Genomic DNA, 18,978 nt, shown 5'->3' with positions numbered 1-18,978 from the left:
ATTACAGGCCATTGCACCCGGCCTGTATTTGCCTTTTACGGGCCACCCCAAGCAGAAGCCAAACATCCAAGGGGGCAGGAAAGGCAAAGGATCTAGGCTGTTGTGGAGCAGCTCATTTCACGACCCGTCTGGGCCTCGCACAACTCCCCTATGCCCTGCTCACCAGCCTGCCCTCATCAGTCCAAACTCCATCCACCTAAGGATGATGACGTAGCAACCAGCATCAGCCTCCCCCGGAAGGAACCAAAATCCTGATGAAAACTCTTGTTGAGCAAGCAATTCTAGAGGCTTCTTCCAGGACGATGCTTGAATGTGAGGTCTCAAAGGCATGAGGTTTTAAGTATTTAAGTTCTACCTGATTAAGAACAAGATTAAACCAATTCAAGAATGGGGAAACACCGATCCATAAAAACTATATCGTTTTTAAAAAACAATGTGGCCCAAGCTAAGAATGACACCCAGGAGTCCAGAATCTATAGCTGCTTCTCCTCTATTCTGATGGGGCAGCTTTTGAAGAACCTCACAAAAAGATAAAGCAAAACGACCAGGCGTGGTGGCTCACGCCTGTAATTAATCCCAGCACTTTGGGAGGCCAAGGCGGGCGGAGAAGTTCGAGATCAGCCTGGCCAACATGGTGAAACTCCGCCTCTACTAAAAATACAAAAATTAGCCCAGTGTGGTGGCGGGTGCCTGTAGTCCCTGCTACTCAGGAGGCTGAGGCAGGAAAATCACTTGAACCGAGGAGGCAGAGGTTGCAATGAGCCAGGATTGTGCCACTGCACTCCAGCCTGGGCAACCGAGTGAAACTCTGTCTCAAAAATAAATAAAATACAGCAAAACTATTCTGCCTTGGCCAGTAGATTTCAAGACTGGCTTATAATTAGGCTCATCTGAAGATTAAAAAAAAAAATGAAACAAACAAACAAAACAGCAATGTCCAAGCCCCACCTCAGACAAAATAAATCAACTTATCTGGATAAGAACTAGGCATCGGTGTTTCTAAAGTGGCCCCGTGATGCTGACGGGCAGGCCGAGAGGAGAACTATCAGCATTTTCAAACTATGGCACCATCACCAGCAGCAGCACCAGCTCAGAGAACTTGTGAGAAACGCAAATTTTTGGCTCCACGCTCAAGTTCCAGAATCAGAAACTCCGGTAGTGGGGCCCAGCGATCTGCGTTTTAACATCCCCTGCAGGCGGTTCCCTGCAGGCTCAAGTTTGAAAACCACGAAGTTTGCATATGGAAAAGCATTTATTTTATGGCAACCACCTGTTTTTTTGCTCTGCAAAGGCCAAAATAAAAACAGATGGGTTTTAAATGGCTGAAGCAGGAATTTACCTGCTTCCACCAAGAAGGCATTGACCAGGGGGAAATTATGGGGTCTTCTCTTTGGAAGGCCTTAATGACAAAACAGCCGCCACTGTATGTTTACTATCTGGAATAATTAACGTGTCATCTTTCTATAGGAAGAGGAGCAGAACGGGAAGGCTTTCCCAAGAAAGTAAATTTTGAATATTCAAGGTAGAGAAAAACACCCTATGTTGAGATCACAGACCATACTACACATTCGGGGAATCAGACAAAGACCAATTACTTGCCGTATCTTCTGGAATCCATCTGTTTAAAAAGTGCAATCAGGTCCTGTGAATATCCGATGTCTGCCTCGAAGTAGGCCCTGGATATGAGCATGCATCGCCCTTTGACAAAGGAAAGCGACGGAGCTGATGGAAGGCCGGCCTGTCCCTCACTGCTGGTGGAGGGTGACTCGCTGCTGCCATAGGCCCATTCCAGAGGCTGCAGGTTGACCGTGGGGAGGCTCTGGGCTGCTTTCACTGCCAAAGAAGAAGAATCGAACAGAAGTGATAAAGCAGAGGGCTATGATGTGGCTTTGAAACACAGGCAAGGGAAGAGGGAGAAAGTGGGGAAGGGACATGTTCAAGAGGCACTAGGTTTGGCAGGAAGGCAAGAAAAGGCACTGTTAGATTAGGAAGGCTTGAAAGTGTTTTCTAGTTGGGGCTTTGGGAATTTCAATATTTGTTGAATGTAACTTTCCATCTCCTTAAGTTTTTCTTTTTTTTTTTTTTGAGACAGGGTCTTGCTCTGTCACCCAGGCTGGAGTGCAGTGCCATGATCAGGGCTTACTACAGCCTCAAACTCCCTGGCTCAAACCATCCTCCACCTCAGACTCCCCAGTAGCTGGGACCACAGGTGTGCACCACCACATGGGGTTAACTTTCGTATTTTTTGTCGAGACAGGGTTTCGCTATGTTGCCCAGGCTGGTATCAAACCCCTAAGCTCAAGCCATCTACCCGCCTGAGCCTCCTGAAGTGCTGGTATTACAGGCGTGAGGCACCATACCTGGCCTCCCTACATTTTTCAAATCAAAAAATTTAAAATTCAGAAATTAACAAGGGAAAGAGGAAGCTTACCAGGATGAATAAACTTATTAGATAATTTCTGGCACTGTGTTGGAGAAGCCACTGAGGTCAGCACACCACAAATCACCCAGTTAAGCCCACTCCTAGGTCGCTACTCTGTCTACTGCTCAGAGAAGAAAGGAGTGAGGACCAGGATCACCAGGTCACAAACGCACAGTTCTAAACATTATTTCATCTACTACAGATGCATTTTTATAATTAACAAATTCAACTGTATAACACTAAGCTGTCAACAGACACACACTGAAGTGAAAGGCAAAAACCCTGAGTAAAGAAATATAAAAAGAGCTTATGCTTTAAAAAAGTACTAAGACCACAAAAGAAGAGGATAGAGACGTAGCCAATTCAAAACAGGAGGAAGAAGACTAACAAACATTTGAAGAAATGTTCACCTTCACAAATAATCAGAAAAACAAGAGACTTTTTTACTTATCAAACTTGTCAAAATTACTTATCAAAATTGATGAGAAACAATTAGACAACCATATTGCTAGTTGGGAATAAAACCTTCTAGAAAACAATTTGGCAATTATAGCAAGAGCTCTAAGAATAATGATTCAACTTCTGGGAATCTATCCCAACTACCAATTGAAAATACAGACCAAAACTTAGGTACGAAGGTGTTCCTCTCCAGCTTTAAAACTGGAAAAACTGGCAGCAAATTAAAATCAAGCAGGAAAAAAAAAAAAAACCAATTTAAGCAATGTACGACACATTCGTAAGACAGAATGTTATATAGCTATTAAAATTTATTTCGTACTAAAAATTTTGGAAAAGACAAAAGTAATTCAACAACACGAAACCATTATGTGAAGGCCAAAATGGCCCATTATGATAATGGACACATTTTCATCACTTAGAATTAACTGTTAACATTCAGTAAAATAAATATGCTTTATGCTGGAGCATTAAATTAAAAGGGCAAAATAAAAAGTATATGCATATATAAAACTTGATATTTTAATGCACAGAAAAAAGGCTGGAGGATATGAAACCAAAATGTTAATAATGGTTAGTTGAGTGGGGAGATTACAGGGGATAGTTTTTCTTCTTCACAGTCAAAATATGTTCTACAGTGAGTATGTGGTAGGGTTAATGAAGCAAAATCCAGAGATACACCTAAAGCAAAATGACAAAAAGACTGATACAGAGACAATTTTATATGTTATACTGATAAAAAGCCAATCACGACACACAATCATGAACCTATCTGAAACTTAGAAATACAAGGAGAAATTCACAAATCCATAATTATGGCAAGAAATTTCAAGCAGGCAAAAGGCCAAGTGTGTAACACATTGGTAAAGATATAGAGGAGTCAAACAATCAGAAAAATTCATCTAAAAGCTATATGGAAATTTTTTTTTTCTCTTCTGTAAGCTTCATTGAGAAGTATATAGGCAGAATTTTGTACCCAATAAACATGGTTTTCAAAACATGTGAGCATTACACAAAGCAATGGTAGTCAGGCACAGTGGCTCACACCTATAATCCCAGCACTTTTGGAGGCTGAGGCAGGTGGATCACCTGAGGTCAGGGGTTCAAGACCAGCCTGGCCAACATGGAGGAAGCCCCATCTCTACTAAAAATACAAAAATTAGCCAGGCGTGGTGGTATACGCCTGAAATCCCAGCTACTCAAGAGGCTGAGGCAGGAGAATCACTTGAACCCAGAAGGCAGAAGTTGCAGGGAGTCAAGACTGCGCCACTGCACTCCAGCCTGGGTGACAGAGTGAGACTCTGTCTCAAAAGAAAAAAAAAAGTAATGATATCAGACAAAAAACCTAAATGAATCTGCAAAAGCAGGAGTCATCTAAGCCACCAGGCACCGTGATCACAACAAGCGTAAAAGACAAAACAAACAACCGCAACAGGTGAAACCACTGGTTTAAAATCACCAGCAATGAGAATACCAGGCATCAAAATCTGCAATCTTTATCCAGAGCCTTGGGTCTCCCCCTTCCAACACCAAACAAATGGATTAAAAAATGAGCCCTCTCTAGACGGAGCTAGCAGCAAGCAGTGTTACAGATTGAACTGTGTCCCTCCGAAATTCATGTTAAACACATAGCACAGGACCTCAGAATGTGATTGTATATGGAGACAGGGCCTTTAAAGATTAATAAGGTAAATGAGGTCACCAAGGTGGGCAACAGTCCAATGAATGGTGTTCTTCTAAGAAAAGGGAGAGATGCTAGGGATTTGCACACACAAAGGAAAATCCACACAAGGACACAGAGAGAAGGCAGCCGCCGCAGGGCATGGAGAGAGGCCTCTGAAGAAACCAACCCTACCAATCTCAGGCTTCCAGCCTCCAGGACTGTGAAAAAATAAACTTCTATTGTTTAAGCCACCCAGTCAGTGGTACTTTGTCACGGCAGCCCTCGCAAACGAACACGCTAGCAGCTACCAAAGAAAGACATACCGCCTAATGTACACATTTCAAGAGGCCAAGGAGAAAACCAGGAAATTCTACAGGGAGCTGTCCCATCACTGGCCCAAACCACCCTCCCCACAAACTGTACTGGTGCCTCCAGATCATCCTACCTCATGCCCCAAATCTGCAAATCGGCCTAAGCATACATCCTTATCTTTTCCCTTCTTAAGCTGGGGGGAGGAAGAGAGGGTGTAGAAATGGCAGGTGGGGGAGAAGAGTAGAATACATGGAAGATGAAAACACACATGGCTGACGCTTTAACACACGTGTGCAGGCTCCATGTGCCAGGATCAAGTGACAAAAACTTCAGTGTATGATAGTTTTCTCAGAAGACAGAGGGACGTAACCAGGTACTGACTATGACCAGACACTGCATTAGAACTTGCCTGGCCAATGCCCCCTCCTTGCATTTTTGAGTAGTTCGCTGCACAGAGAGTACTCTGAGGATCTGTGCTGTTTGCTGAACTGTTACCTTCCTGGGAGCAGGGGCTGGCAGGCTGCCTGAGCTGCCTGTCACTGCTGGGGCCAGCATAGTCTGGTGGGAACATGTAGTCTGAAGTCATACTGTCTGGGTTTGAATCCCAGTTGTACAACTTATTGGCTGTGTGACCCTGTGTTACTGACTCATCCTCCCTGGACCTCAGTTTTGCCATCTGTAAAAGTTATTATAAGGAATAAAAGTTAGCTTAAGGGACTTAGAATTGCCTAATGCATAGCAAGCATCATTTACTGCTAGCTTTTGTTAATATTACCAATGGCCTTCACCCACAGAGCTGCTTCATTAGGCTAGACATAGTGGGAAGGAGTGTGGGGTGGTGCCCTGAAAGCTTTCACCACCTGTAAAGCCATGCATACCATAAGCTAGACTACATGTGATACTCCAAAGATTTTCAGCGCCAGGGTCGCCCTCCATGAGGGACAGCCATGTGCCTACTTACTCAGGGCACTATAGTCATTCATGCTGAAGTTCCACGTCTTGGTGTCAGGATCTGAAACAAAACAGAGAGCTGATGACTATGGTTACAATTTGTACTTGGGCACTTAACACAAGCTTGTCTTCTAAATGAATCAATGAATGCACGCCAAGTTCACAACAGCTGACCAGCAAGCCTCCACTGATCTATAAAAATCTCTGTAGAGGACAAACAGTAAATATAGATAATTCTTTTATTCCATGTAGTGGAATCCAACTCAGGCCCTGGGAAGTTATGAACTTCACCTAAGTGGACTGAGGGCAGAGTTAGGACTAGAATCCAAGTTCTCCAGGTCATAGTGTGGTCAGGAAAAGCAGTATGAGGAGCAATGGCTCCGGGCTGTAATTGAGCTGGTCACATCCTGACGCTGCCTTTCCAGACCAATGAAACTGGGCCTGTCACTTACTCTTGCTGAGCCAGTTCCATCGCCTTAAAAACTGAAATTACATCTACTTATTTCAAAAAAACTGCTGTTCAGCTTAAGTGCTACAATGCATATAAAGCACCTGGCAGAGGAAGCGTCTTCTCAGTAACATTCAACCATTCTCCAGATGGCCATGTGACAACCATCAAGTTTGGCAGCTGTTTGAGGGAATGACTATTATGAAGGGAAACACAAGCTAAAATTGAAAAATTTTTAACAACTGGATGGACAGAATGTGCCAATGCACTCTCTTAATATTTATGAGAAACTGTTAGATTAAAAGAGACTCCAAAAATAAGAAAAAAAAAAAACACCAAACACCTGAAGAACAAAGACATTACCATATCTCTTGCTGGGCAGGCTCTTAAACACTGCAATGAGTTCCGCATTGTACCCAATTAACACCTGGAAACGATCGCCGTTCCTTATGCACTTTCCCTTCTGAGAGATCACTCCTTTTTCGACTGAGGACCCTGACTTCTGTTGGAGTCTTCCTTCTGTCCCTGAGCTCGAATGGATATAAGAAATGTTCTGCCCCGAGGTAGAGGCTTTTGCTGTCTCAGCCTCTAACTTAGCATCCCTGGGAGGCTGTCCAGGGGAACGAGCTGGTGTCTCTTGGGAATTCTTTGCTTTGGCCAAAGGCTCATGAGTTGGGTGAGCAAAGGGTGTGAACCTGATCTCAGGTGAAGCCTCGGCATGACCTTGACCTAACTCATAACTCAAGAGCTGCTGTTTAGGGACCTCTGGAGGACTTTGTGCCAAGGGAGGAGAGATTCCAGTGAGAGCCATTTGACTTCGTGGGCTGTGGCCTGGGCAGGCAGCAGGCATTTCTTCTGGCTTTTTCCATATTCCCTTTGCTTGAAAACTGTGGGAATCATGAGGTCTTTGGTCAGCATTAGATGAGCTACTGAGATTCTGTTGCTTGAAAATTACACCATGGCTCACTGGCTTACAAGACTCCCTTGGGAAATTTTGGGATGGGCCTTGCTTGGCCTGGGATAGGTTGCCAGCAATGGAGGTGCCTGAGCTAGTCCTCTGATGCTGTTCTGCCAATAACTTCTCGGCTCTACGGGCCAGAGCCTTTTGTCGATTCTCTTCAATCTTTTTCCTCTGCTCCTCTGTAAGAGGCAAGGACATTTTCACAGAGAAATGCTTATGCAGGAATGTCAATCTTTAATTGGAAAAATTGGCAAAAGCTGTGGAAGAAAGTAAGCAGAATTAAATGAACATTACATGTATTAATTGCCATGCTCCAACCATGATTTTAACAAGCTTTTGTCCCGGAAAATGCATAATGCGCACAACTAAAGGATATATTAAAGTTTCTTTTATAATTGCACACACACTGAAATAGTAGGTAGCATATGATAAAATAAAGATCCTGATCAAAAAGCAAAAAGCAGGCCAGGTATGGTGGCTCATGCCTGTAATCCCAGCACTTTGGGAAGCTGAGGCAGGCAGATCACTTGAGGTCAGGAGTTTGAGACCAGCCTGGCCAACATGGTGAAACCCCGTCTCTACCAAAAATACAAAATTAGCCAGGCGTGGTGGTGCATGCCTGTAATCCCAGCTACTTGGGAAGCTGAGGCAGGAGAATTGCTTGATCCTGGGAGGCAGAGGTTGCAGTGAGCCAAGATCATGACACTGCACTCCAGCCTGGATGACAAGAGCAAAATTCTCAAAAAAAAAAAAAAAAAAAAAAAGCAAAAAGCAAATCCAAAGCTAAAAAGGCATTTCAGAGGCAATATTTCTTTCCTTCCCATGGCCCAGCCAAGGTGAGTTATCAGAACCTAACAAAGTTATGCAGTGCAACTTAAATCCATCAGGATAATGAGAAAGGTCACATTTTTAACCAGAAAGCATAATAGATTAGGCTGAAATAGACCAACCAACCACATACCATGGCGTGACACTTGCTAAAATAGTCTCTTTCCAACCTAGAAGAAGGAAAAAAAGCATTAGCCTCCCATAGACTGCACACTAAATTCTCCCCTCACATTCACCCCTTTTTATCATTCCTGGCACATCAGTCTGCCTGTGGCTCAGTGCAAGCCACAGCAGCTGGCCTTAGTATCTGATTTCCAGAACACAACACATGGGACAACTGACTAACTCTCCTGGGAAAATAAGGGGCAGAAAAAAAATTATGTGTTTACTGTGCAAATTAAGATGCTACGTAAAGATGTAAACAAAAAAAGAATAAAATTAATCTGTAATCTTACCGGCCATCAATAACCAGAGTTGAAATTAATAATTTAGAGTATATAGTTCGGATTTTTTTTTCATCCATAACCATATGGCACATATTTAGGAGACATAAGAATTTATTATAAAGTAGTAACATTGTAAACATTCCATATTGCATCATGATTATTTTTTTCCGTGAATTTACCCGGAATATTTATTTTCCTATGAGCTGAGACATTTTTACAGTATTTTAGAAGCAGGGGGCAGGACACCAATTTGTCTGGCTTGGTTCAGACTAAATAGCCTGCATCTAATGTAATGCTGTGTAATGGTTAGAATGACGATGTAGGGGTACTCCAGTAGCACTGCTTAGGCCTCTGAGCAGCTATAGGGTTCAAAGGCTTCCTTCCCTGCTGGAGCTCCCTTTGGCCAGAACCCAACCCCTCTCCCCACTCCCCCACCACGAAGTATCTATCCCCAGAGAACTTCCACCTTCTTCAACCATTAGCAGTTAGGAAGGGGTGAAGAGGTTAGGGAAAGGTTTTGGAGGTGCACAGCAGAAGCCCTCAGTCTCGCTGGGTAACACACTACTGCCTAAGTTTCCAACCAGGGATCTCCTGCACCTCCAAACTCCCCAAATCCCAGGCCTGGTGAGCTGTCTCCATTAACCAGGGAGATGAGGCCATAAGACCCACTGATCAGCCCCAAACCATAAATCCATCCCGCCACATGGGCGCCCCTCTTCCTCTCTAGGCAGGGACCTCTACCTCCCCGGCATTTCGGGGCGCGCCTCACCCGGCCTCAAGGTAAGCGGGCGCCACGCCCCACTCCCACCCCTACGATCTCCACTTGGATTCACCCTTCCCACTGGCCCACTTCCTCCTCCAGGCTGGCATTGGTCTCGTCCGCCTCCGCCGCCTTCCTGCCAGTCTACCACTTTCTCACCCAGGGAGGCCCAGAACGCGAGCCGCATTAGCCCCCGGCCCTGACCCCAGGCGCGACTCCAGAGCCTCCCGAGAGGGGCCAGTCTTCCGAGTGGACGGTTAGGCCCTGGGTATTCAAGCGCTGCGAGTTCACCCGCCTTATTGTAGCGGCCAGGTCTGAAGGGCTCGGCTACCGCTGAACTACACTTCCCAGCAGGCAACGCGGCCTCAGTTTCGCTTCCAAAAGTAAGACGAGAACGCGAGCGGGGCTGCAGGGTCTTCTGGGACTTGTAGTTCGGGACGGGAGCCTGGCGAGAAACGGGAGCTGCAACGTCACGGGCGGCGAGAAAGTGGTGCACCCTGGAAGTTGTAGTTCTCCAGAGGTTTAGCCAAACGCCAGGTCCTGAAAGCCTGGGACATTGAGGTTCCCAAATCCGGAGTCTCGTGTCTCCAGAGGGCATCCCAGACAGCCATACTAACTTGGCAGCTCTTAATAAAAAGTATCTCCCCGGGGCATCCATTACTGGTGTTGCTACACTTGCAATTTAAGCCCTACCCGCTGCGCCCGCCTGCCATCGTCGTCATCATTGCAGTCATCAGTCACTGCGTTTAGCATAAATATGAGTCACCTCATTTAACCGCACAACACCCTATGGAACACATTCTTGTCCCCATTTTACAGAGGGGGAAATTGAGACAGCTAGTTGATAATATTTCTCAAGGCTTTATTAAGCTAGCTTGTGATTCTGATTCCATAGTCCCTCCTCTTGAGAGAAGATGAGTCATGAGACTTGAGTCATTTTACCCCATCCTGAGCACCAACATCCTGAGCTATCCTGAGTACCATTGGTGATAAATATAATATTTCTTTATCATCAGTGTGCATATCAATGTTGCTATTGTTCTATTTTCAAACATGGCTTATTTAAAAACAAACATGTCTACTAAAGGATTTGGAAAAAAATGGACAAGACATGCTAAGAAAAAGGAAGCACAGCAATGTGTGTAGTTTGATTCTTTTTTTGTTTGTTTGTTTTTTTAATCCTCACCTATACATGTATGTAAACTCATAAAGGTCTGGGAAGGAAATTTGAAAACTCACCAAACTGTCCAGGAGCAGAGTGGCATGGAATACAGTTTTCAGCTTTTTAATCTCTATTTTTCAGAATGATTTGAATTTTCTAAAATAATAATGTAGAACTTGTGTGACTTTTGAAGCAATAAATAATCTTCCTTCCTCCTTCCTTCCTTGCTTTTTTTTTTCTTTTTGACAGAGTCTCATTCTGTTGCCCAGACTGAGTGCAGTGGTGTGATCTTGGCTCACTGCAGCCTCCGCCTCCTGGGTTCAAATGATTCTCCTGCCTCAGCCTCCCAAATAGCTGGGATTATGGGTGCACGCCACCATGCCTGGTTAATTTTTGTATTTTTAGTAGAGACAGAGTTTCACCATGTTGGCCAGGCTGATTTCGAACTCCTGACCTCAAGTGATCCACCTGCCTTGGTCTCCCAAAGTGCTGGGATTACAGGTGTGAGCCATTGCGCCTGGCCCATTTTTCTTAAATAACAAAGACATTGCCTGTCTTAGGGGATTTGTGTGAGGTTTAGTAGTAGAAAGTATTCAAATCTCAGCTCTGCCTTTTTTTTGACCTGACATACCCAGTGACTGGGCCTCCATTTTCTCATCTGTAAAGTAAATGTAGAAAACAATACCACCTTGGTAAATCCCCTTGTTATTAGAATCAAAGCAGGGCATTATGAGGGGAAGTGCTTAGTGAACTGTGAAATCCCGGAACAGGTAAGAGAGGAATGTTGTTATTATTTGAGGTAAATCTCTTATATCGTCCATTTCTCTATACCTAGTGCTCATTTCCTACTATATAGTGTGAACAGAAACTAGTTAATGAACACCTGTCCCTGCCCTTCCTGTCTCCCAACAGAGTCAGTTAATTTGCTAAGAAAGCTGAGTGCTGTGCACTTGACTCATGTCTGTCACCAATTCATATGACCATCACTTCACTTTCCTGGGCCTCAGTCGTCTCACCTGTAAAATGATATCCTGCTATGACATATGCTAAGAGGGCCTGTGGACCAGCGGATCCTAATCTTAGATCCTAGAATTCTTGTAGATTCACAGATCTTACCCCAGAAATTCCAATTCAGTAAGTCTGGAATTGAGTTAGAAGATGTAATTACCTTTCTAGCTCTACCATTCTAAAATTCTAAGAATAGGAAATTAAAATATGCATTTGAGGCTGGGTGTAGTGGCTCATGCCTATAATCCCAGCACTTTGGGAGGCCAAGGTGGGCAGGATCACCTGAGGTCCAGAGTTCGAGACTAGCCTAGCCAACATGGTGAAACTCCAACTCTACAAAACCCCATCTAATAGAAAAATTAGCCAGGTGTGGTGGTGCACGCCTGTAATTCCAGCTACTCGGGAGGCTGAGGCAGGAGAATCACTTGAACCCCAGAGGCGAAGGTTGCAGTGAGCTGAGATCATGCCATTGCACTTCAGCCTGGGCGACAAGAGTGAAACTCCATCTCAACAACAACAAAAAATGCATTTGGGGGGAATAATCCTCTTCAGAAAGTAAACTAATTAGATCCCACTCAACAGTTACATCTTTTGCTTTGTCAATAGCATCGTTTACTGAAGTCTTAATGTATGCAAGGCTTTTTTAAAAACTATTATTTCACCAGTTCTTAAGGTAGATTATAATGAAAATTCATTTAGTAAAAAAAAGTTTAAAGGCCTGGAAGAAAACATAGGAAACAAGGAGTGAAAAGAGAGGAGAAGACAGTTGTAGCAATTAAGCTCCAATTTGACCTTGAGCTTTCTAGCGGATAAGCAAAAATGTCCAGAAGTCATGTAAGACCTTCAACCAAACACAGCACAGCTGAAGCTCCCAAATACTGGTTACCTAAGCACTGAGCAGTGCCAAAATGGTGGGAAGCGTCACCTGGTTGCCTTAGAAACAAGCAAACAAAAGGACAATGGAATGAATATGTTGTAAAACTAAATTTTTACAATTAATTATAAAATCCTGAGGGTCTATTTGATAGGTTTTAAAGTTTAACTGGTTTTTCTTTAGTAAAGTGATGATTATCATAAATACCTCTATTGGGCAAAATAAAAAGTTGTTTTTTCTTCCAAAACTTAATCCAATAATGTTTAGTCTGTGAAATCCAAAAAGCTGGCAGACACCACTATAAGGGAATCCAGAGATGAGTAAGGTCCAGTTTTTCTCCCTCCAAAAGGTTACAGTACTTGGAGAACAGAAGACAAATAACTAGAACAGCCAGATTTAACAAATGTCTCAAATATTTGTCCCAAATATTGTGTGGGATATACTTGCACTAAAAATGGATTTAAACATATCTGAAATTCAAATGTAACTGGGCATACTGTATTTTACTTAACAGCCTCCTATTATCAGTAGCTCAGGACTTAGTTGAGCAGCAAGCAAATATGCATTGATAGATGATTCACGGATATATTGACACACTGCATTTTAAAGCTAGAAGGGGCTTTAGAGACCATCTGGTTTCATAGGTGAGGGAATAGAGGCCAGATCGGCTGCCAGTCCATATGGCACCTGTGTTAGTCTGCTCAGGCTCAAAAAAAAAAAAAAAACAAAAAAACAAAAAAACAAAAAACCACCACCATAGACCGGGTGGCTTAAACAACAGAAATTTATCTTCTCACAATTTTGGAGCCTGCAAAGTCCAAGATCGAGGCCGATTTGGTTTCTGGTGAGGACTCTCTTCCTCTCCTCTCTTTTTTTTTTTTTTTTTTTTTTTTTTGAGACGGAGTCTCACGCTGTTGCCCAGGCTGGAGTGCAGTGGCGCGATCTCGGCTCACTGCAAGCTCCGCCTCCTGGGTTCACGTGATTCTCCTGCCTCAGCCTCCTGAGTAGCTAGGACTACAGGCGCCCGCCACCGCGCCCGGCTAATTTTTTGTATTTTTAGTAGAGACGGGGTTTCACTGTGGTCTCGATCTCCTGACCTTGTGATCCGCCCGCCTCAGCCTCCCAAAGTGCTGGGATTACAGGCTTGAGCCACCGCGCCCGGCTCTTCCTCTCCTCTCTATGTCCTCATGCAGTGGAGAGGGAGAGAGCACAGGCCCCTCTGGTGTCCCTTGTTAGGACGCTGATCCTGTCATATCAGAGCCTCGCCCTTAGGACCTCACTGAACCTTCATTCCCTCCTTGCAGGTCTTGTCTCCAAATATGGTCACAGTAGGGGTTAGGGCTTCAGTATATGAATCTCGGGGGCACACAGTTCAGTCCATAGCAGCACCTTTGTGTGTTGTAAAAACACACCCCTTTCTCCCAGGAAAGCAGCCTGGCTCCAGAACCCACTGCAAGCAGAGTATTGCCAGCCCCCAGCGGGGTCCCCGGCCAAATGGCAGTCTTGCTGCCACCCCAGAAGAATGCCCCTCTTTTGCCAAAGCTAATTCCCCAGGTGGAAGAAACATCGATTTCCCATCTCTCTTTGGAGTAACCATCCCTCCCCAACTTCATGCAGACTTGGGAGAGTGTTCATCAGAGGGCCTCACCCTCGGGGAAAGTAGTGGATGCAAAACATGAGGGAAAACACCAGACCCCTCCTTCTGGGAACTTAATCTATAAGGATATGATACAATGAGAAAAAGACAACGGAGCTGATAGAGCCCAGCAGTGGCTTTGAATGGAGTCTGTTCCTTAGTTCCTGTCACCTAGCTTCGAGAGTCACCCTGCCCCTGTTATTCCTGAGCCTTGATTTTGCTATTCTGTGAACTACCTCTAGCCTTCCAGTGAATTCTTTATTTTTATTTTTGGAGTAGGGAGACTCTAATTAACCAAAGTCAGTCTCTGTTGCTTGCATCCAAAGAACTCCGACTTCTTCTTCTTCTTTTTTTTTTGTGTTTTGAGGCGGAGTCTCGATGGGTCACCCAGGCTGGAGTGCAGTGGCGCGATCTCGGTTCACTGCAACTTCTGCCTCCTGGATTCAAGCAATTCTCCTACCTCAGCCTTCTGAGTAGCTGGGATTACAGATGCAAACCACCATGCCCAGCTAAATTTTGTACTTTTAGTAGAGACGGGGTGTCACCATGTTGGACAGGCTAGTCTTGAACTCCTGGGCTCAAGTGATCCACCCGCCTCAGCCTCCCAAATTGCTAGGATTACAGGCATGAGCCACTGTGCCTGGCCAAGAACCCTGACTTCTAACTCTCCAGTCAAAGGAATTTTATCCTCCCTCCCTCCCTTTTCCTTCCTTCTTTTCATCCTTCCCTGAAATATGCTGAACTCTCAATAAGCTGAAAGTTTAGTGTGAAATACAGGTGCAAAAAGGCAACGTTTACAAAAGGATCCAAATAATGTGAATTTGTCATTCTCAGGTTCAACCAAAGTCCCTTAGGATTCCACAACACCATCTCTAGGTTATCTTGGATTCTTGTTCCCTTGAGGACAAGAGTTGCATCTAAGACATATTCTTTCCAGTCTATAACTCTTAATTATCCACCTTGTGTACTCTGGGGTCCTCAAAGTGTAATAGCAGCACTACGAATACATTTCCAGAGAATCTATCTCATTTTCTTTTCCTAACCCATAAAGTGGGATTTAGAAAGGACCTTAGAGAGCATTAATCTGTCTTTAGAGCTAAAGAAATGGAAGCCCCGAGAAGTTAGCTGTGCTTGATGTCATAGACCAGGCAGAGGCCAGGCTGGAATGAGGCACCTCGGTCCCCTGGTAGGGCTCTTTCTAGATACTAATTAAATGCTTGCCCTTGCCTGACAGTGTATGTCTGGGCACCTAAAGCAGCTTCAAGTTCCTCTCTCTGGAGCTTACCTGCTAGTGATGTAAGTACTGGGCTTCCCTCTTCCCTCAGCAAGGATTCCCTAGAGAGCGCTTGACAGCCCTTTGGAGAGAGCCTTTTTGACAGCCACCCCTAGGGCATGTCATCGCTCAGGTTAATTACACCTAGAGTGCTGTGATGAGATTCAGGAGCAGATGCAAGACTTTGGGTGGAAAAGGAGGCTATTCCCCTCTCAGATGCTGCCAGTTGGCAAAGACATTTGCATATCCAAAGCACAGAGGAGTAATGTAAAGGTTTATAAGCCAAGAAATTCACCTTCCTTAGCGGTTGTTCCATTCTGATGGACTTAATTGCTTGGAGTCTGACAGTTCCGTTTTTCTTCCTCCTCTTGTCTGCCTCCGTATAGCCCTCCTTCTCCCTCAACTCTAAATGTCTTATGAAGACAGAATCTCCATGTGATTTCTTTACACCACGCATTCCATGGCTTGGTGTGAGAGTTCTCTTAGTGTCTTAATTTCTCTAACTGGTCTTGGTGGCTGTGATTACTTCACAAGCCTCTCTCTCAAACCTGGCACATTTTTTGCTGGGATGGCTTTGTCCGTCCTTTGCTAAAAGCACCCATCTAGACACCCTGCTCCAGTGTTTTTAGACTTAAGAAATTTTACTTTTTCTATTCCTTCAATATTGCAAATTCCACTTATTATTCACATTCATCCATTCGTTCTTTTTCTTCTTTTTTTTTTTAGACAGGGGCTGAGTCTGTCATTCAGGTTGTAGTGCAGTGGTGTGACCTTGTCTCACTGCAAACTCTGCCTCCCGGGCTCAGATGATCCGCCCACCTCAGCCTCCCAAGTAACTGGGACTACAGGTGTGCACCAGCGTGCCCGGCTACTTTTTGTATTTTTAGTAGAGACGGGCTTTTGCCATATTGCCCAGGCTGGTCTCGAACTCCTGGCCTCAAGTGATCCACCCGTCTCAGCCTCCCAAAGTGATCCCCCAAAGGGATTGATTACATGTGTGAGCCACCACACCTAGCCCTCATCCATTCGTTCTTATTTTCACTTAACAAAAATTCAAGGACCTACTATGGGCCGCACAGTGTGCAGAGGCACCAAGGCTGCAATACTGACGTCACCCTTTTAAAATAAAGCTTACAGTTTAGTTAGGGAGGCAGATACCCCACATACAAAAGAAACAAAAAGAAACAAATCAGCTAAATGATAAGTGCTGTGAGGGACCTAAACAGAGGGCCCAATTGGACACTTAAGATGGAACTATTTCAGAGTGGCAGGAAAGGTGTCCCCAGGGGAGACCTGAAGGAGGAGAGGAGGCAGCCATGCGGAGCTCAGAGGGACGCGGGTTCTGAATGAGCTACAAGGGCAAGCAACATTGAGCCCAGGCAAGGAAGAGCTGAGCTGGGCATGTTTGGGAAGTGGAAGCGAGGATGGCTTGGCTGGAGGAAGTGCAAGAGGATAAAAAGGACACAAGATGGGGCTGGGGAGAGAAATAGGACAGATAACATCCAGGTTCTGCAGTACCACACAAAGACATTGGGAATTTGTTCTGAGAGCAACAGGAGGCCCCTAATAAGATGCACACCAGAGTGGAGTAACTTGTGTGTCTCAGGAAGGTTCTTGCTTTCTGGGGCAGAAAGCCCCAGAGGAGGGCAGAGTGCCGACAGGAGGACCTCTTAGGAAGCCGTTGCAGGAGTTTGGGGAAGAGATGATGGTGATGGAACTGGATGGACAGATTGGAAAGCTATTTGGAGGTGGCCCCAGCACCATCTCTCTATCTCAGGGAGCCTGAATCTCTGAGTCCAGCACATGCACATGCAGAACTCCCCTGCTCGCCTCCTGTTGGCCACAATGGACATGAAGTTGGCTTAGAAATTTGAGTTTGGCTAGGCGTGATGGCTTATTCCTGTAATCCCAGCACTTTAGGAGGCTGAGGCGGGCGGATCACTTGAGGTCAGGAATTTGAGACCAGCCTGGCTGATGTGGTAAAACTCCATCTCTATTAAAAATACAAAAAAATTAGCTGAGTATGGTGGCACATGCCTGTAATCCCAGCTACTCAGGAGGCCAAGGCAAGAGAATCGCTTGAACTTAGGAAGTGGAGGTTGCAGTGAGCCAAGATCATGCCACTGCACTCCAGCCTGGGTGACAAAGCGAGACTCTCTCAAAAAAAAAAGAAAGAAAGAAAGAGAAAAAAAGAAAGAAAGAAAGAAAGAAAAAAGAAAGAAAGAAAGGAAGAAAAAGAAAGAAAGAAAGAAAGAAAGAAAGAAAGAAAGAAAGAAAGAAAGAAAGAAAGAAAGAAAGAAAGAAAATTGAGGTCATATACTAAACTTTCTTTTACTTTTTTCTTTTTTTGAGACATGATCTTGCACTATCACCCCAGGCCGGAATGCAGTGACATGATCATAAATCACTGCAACGTTGAACTTCTCAGCTCAAGGGATCATTTCACCTCAGCCTCTTGACTATCTGAAATTACAGGCACATGCCACCAAGCCCGGCTAATTTTTAAGATTATTTTTTGTAGAGATGGGGTCTCACTATGTTGCCCAGGCTGGTCTTGAACTCCTGAGCTCAAGTGATCCTCCTGCCTTGGCCTCCCAAATTGCTGAGATTTCAAGTGTGAGCCATCACATTGGGCTGGACTTTCTTATGGACCATTTATTCCTGCATATGAGGCAGCTTATTTACAGAGACATAGATTGGAAAAATTATGTTCTTTCATGATTATTAAGGGAGAATGAAGGCAAAGGGAAGCCAAGTAGCTTGTGCAAGGATATAGAGAACACTGGAGTCCAAACTTGATCTCAGGCATCCTAGTTTCTTCTACTTATCCAGCAGGCCACTGTAGCTCCAGCAAGTGGAGCACCATCAGCCTTTGCTCAGTAGTCTACTCTTAATATAATTGAATCCACCACACTGGAAATTCCGTAAGTGTTCACAGTGCATTTTTGTCTACAGATGTGAAATGTTAAGGTTGGATTAAAGTCATTGGCTGACTGCAATGTCCCTGAGGACCACAAGGGGGCGAATAGATAGGCTGCCTGTGTCCCTCTGTCCCTCTGTCTCTGTGTCTCACTTGCCCACTCTGTACTCCTTAATTTTTTTTTTTTTTTTTTTTGAGAGTCTTGCTCTGTCGCCCAGGCTGGAGTCCAATGGTACAATCTCGGCTCACTGTAATCTCCACCTCCCGATTTCAAACAATTCTCCCGCCTCAGCCTCCCAAGTAGCTGGGATTACAGGCACTCGCCACCACGCCCGGCTAATTTTTGTGTTGTTAGTAGAGACAGGGTTTCACCATGTTGACCAGGCTGGTCTCGAACTACTGGCCTCAAGTGATCTGCCTGCCTGGGCCTCCGAAAGTGCTGGGATTACAGGCGTGAACCACCACACCCGGCCTACTCCTTAATTCTACATGTGTATGCTTTGTCTCTTTGTGTCATTCTTTTTCATTTTATTATAGTAAGTTACATCTATTTCCACCCCCCTTTTTTTTTAGATGGAGTCTTGCTCTGTCGCCCAGGCTGGAGTGCAGTGGTGCCATCTCGGCTCACTGCAAGCTCCGCCTCCTGGGTTCACGCCATTCTCCTGCCTCAGTTTCCTGAGTAGCTGGGACTACAGGCGCCCACCACCAAGCCCGGTTAATTTTTTGTATTTTTAGTAGAGATGGAGTTTCACCATATTAGCCAGTATGGTCTCGATCTCCTGACCTCATGATCCGCCCACCTCCCAAAGTGCTGGGATTACAGGTGTGAGCCACCATGCCTGGCCACATCTATTTGCT

General features: G+C 44.8%; 1 protein-coding gene across 4 annotated transcripts in view; it reads right to left on the bottom strand.

The window, feature by feature from the left end:
* The window catches only part of SMARCAL1 (SWI/SNF related, matrix associated, actin dependent regulator of chromatin, subfamily a like 1), a 67,006-nt gene extending 57,417 nt beyond the window's left edge, over positions 1-9,589 (bottom strand). Inside the window, exons 1-5 of one of the 4 annotated variants that reach the window (XM_077957520.1) lie at positions 9,257-9,589; positions 8,175-8,211; positions 6,616-7,470; positions 5,815-5,865; positions 1,600-1,833 (exon numbers count right to left, since the gene is read on the bottom strand). In XM_077957520.1, coding sequence (XP_077813646.1) covers positions 1,600-1,833; positions 5,815-5,865; positions 6,616-7,411 — 1,081 coding nt within the window. In that variant the 5' untranslated portion in view covers positions 7,412-7,470; positions 8,175-8,211; positions 9,257-9,589. The remainder of the gene's footprint in view (positions 1-1,599; positions 1,834-5,814; positions 5,866-6,615; positions 7,471-8,174; positions 8,212-9,256) is intronic. The other 3 variants (XM_077957521.1, XM_028831093.2, XM_077957519.1) reach the window with 3 other exon arrangements.
* Between the last annotated feature and the right edge of the window lie 9,389 nt (positions 9,590-18,978).

This window comes from Macaca mulatta, chromosome 12, assembly GCF_049350105.2.
Source record: "Macaca mulatta isolate MMU2019108-1 chromosome 12, T2T-MMU8v2.0, whole genome shotgun sequence".
In the NCBI taxonomy this organism is placed as follows: Eukaryota; Metazoa; Chordata; class Mammalia; order Primates; family Cercopithecidae; genus Macaca; species Macaca mulatta.
The sequence above is the reverse complement of the archived record's forward strand: the minus strand, read 5'-3'. Positions and strand labels throughout refer to the sequence as shown.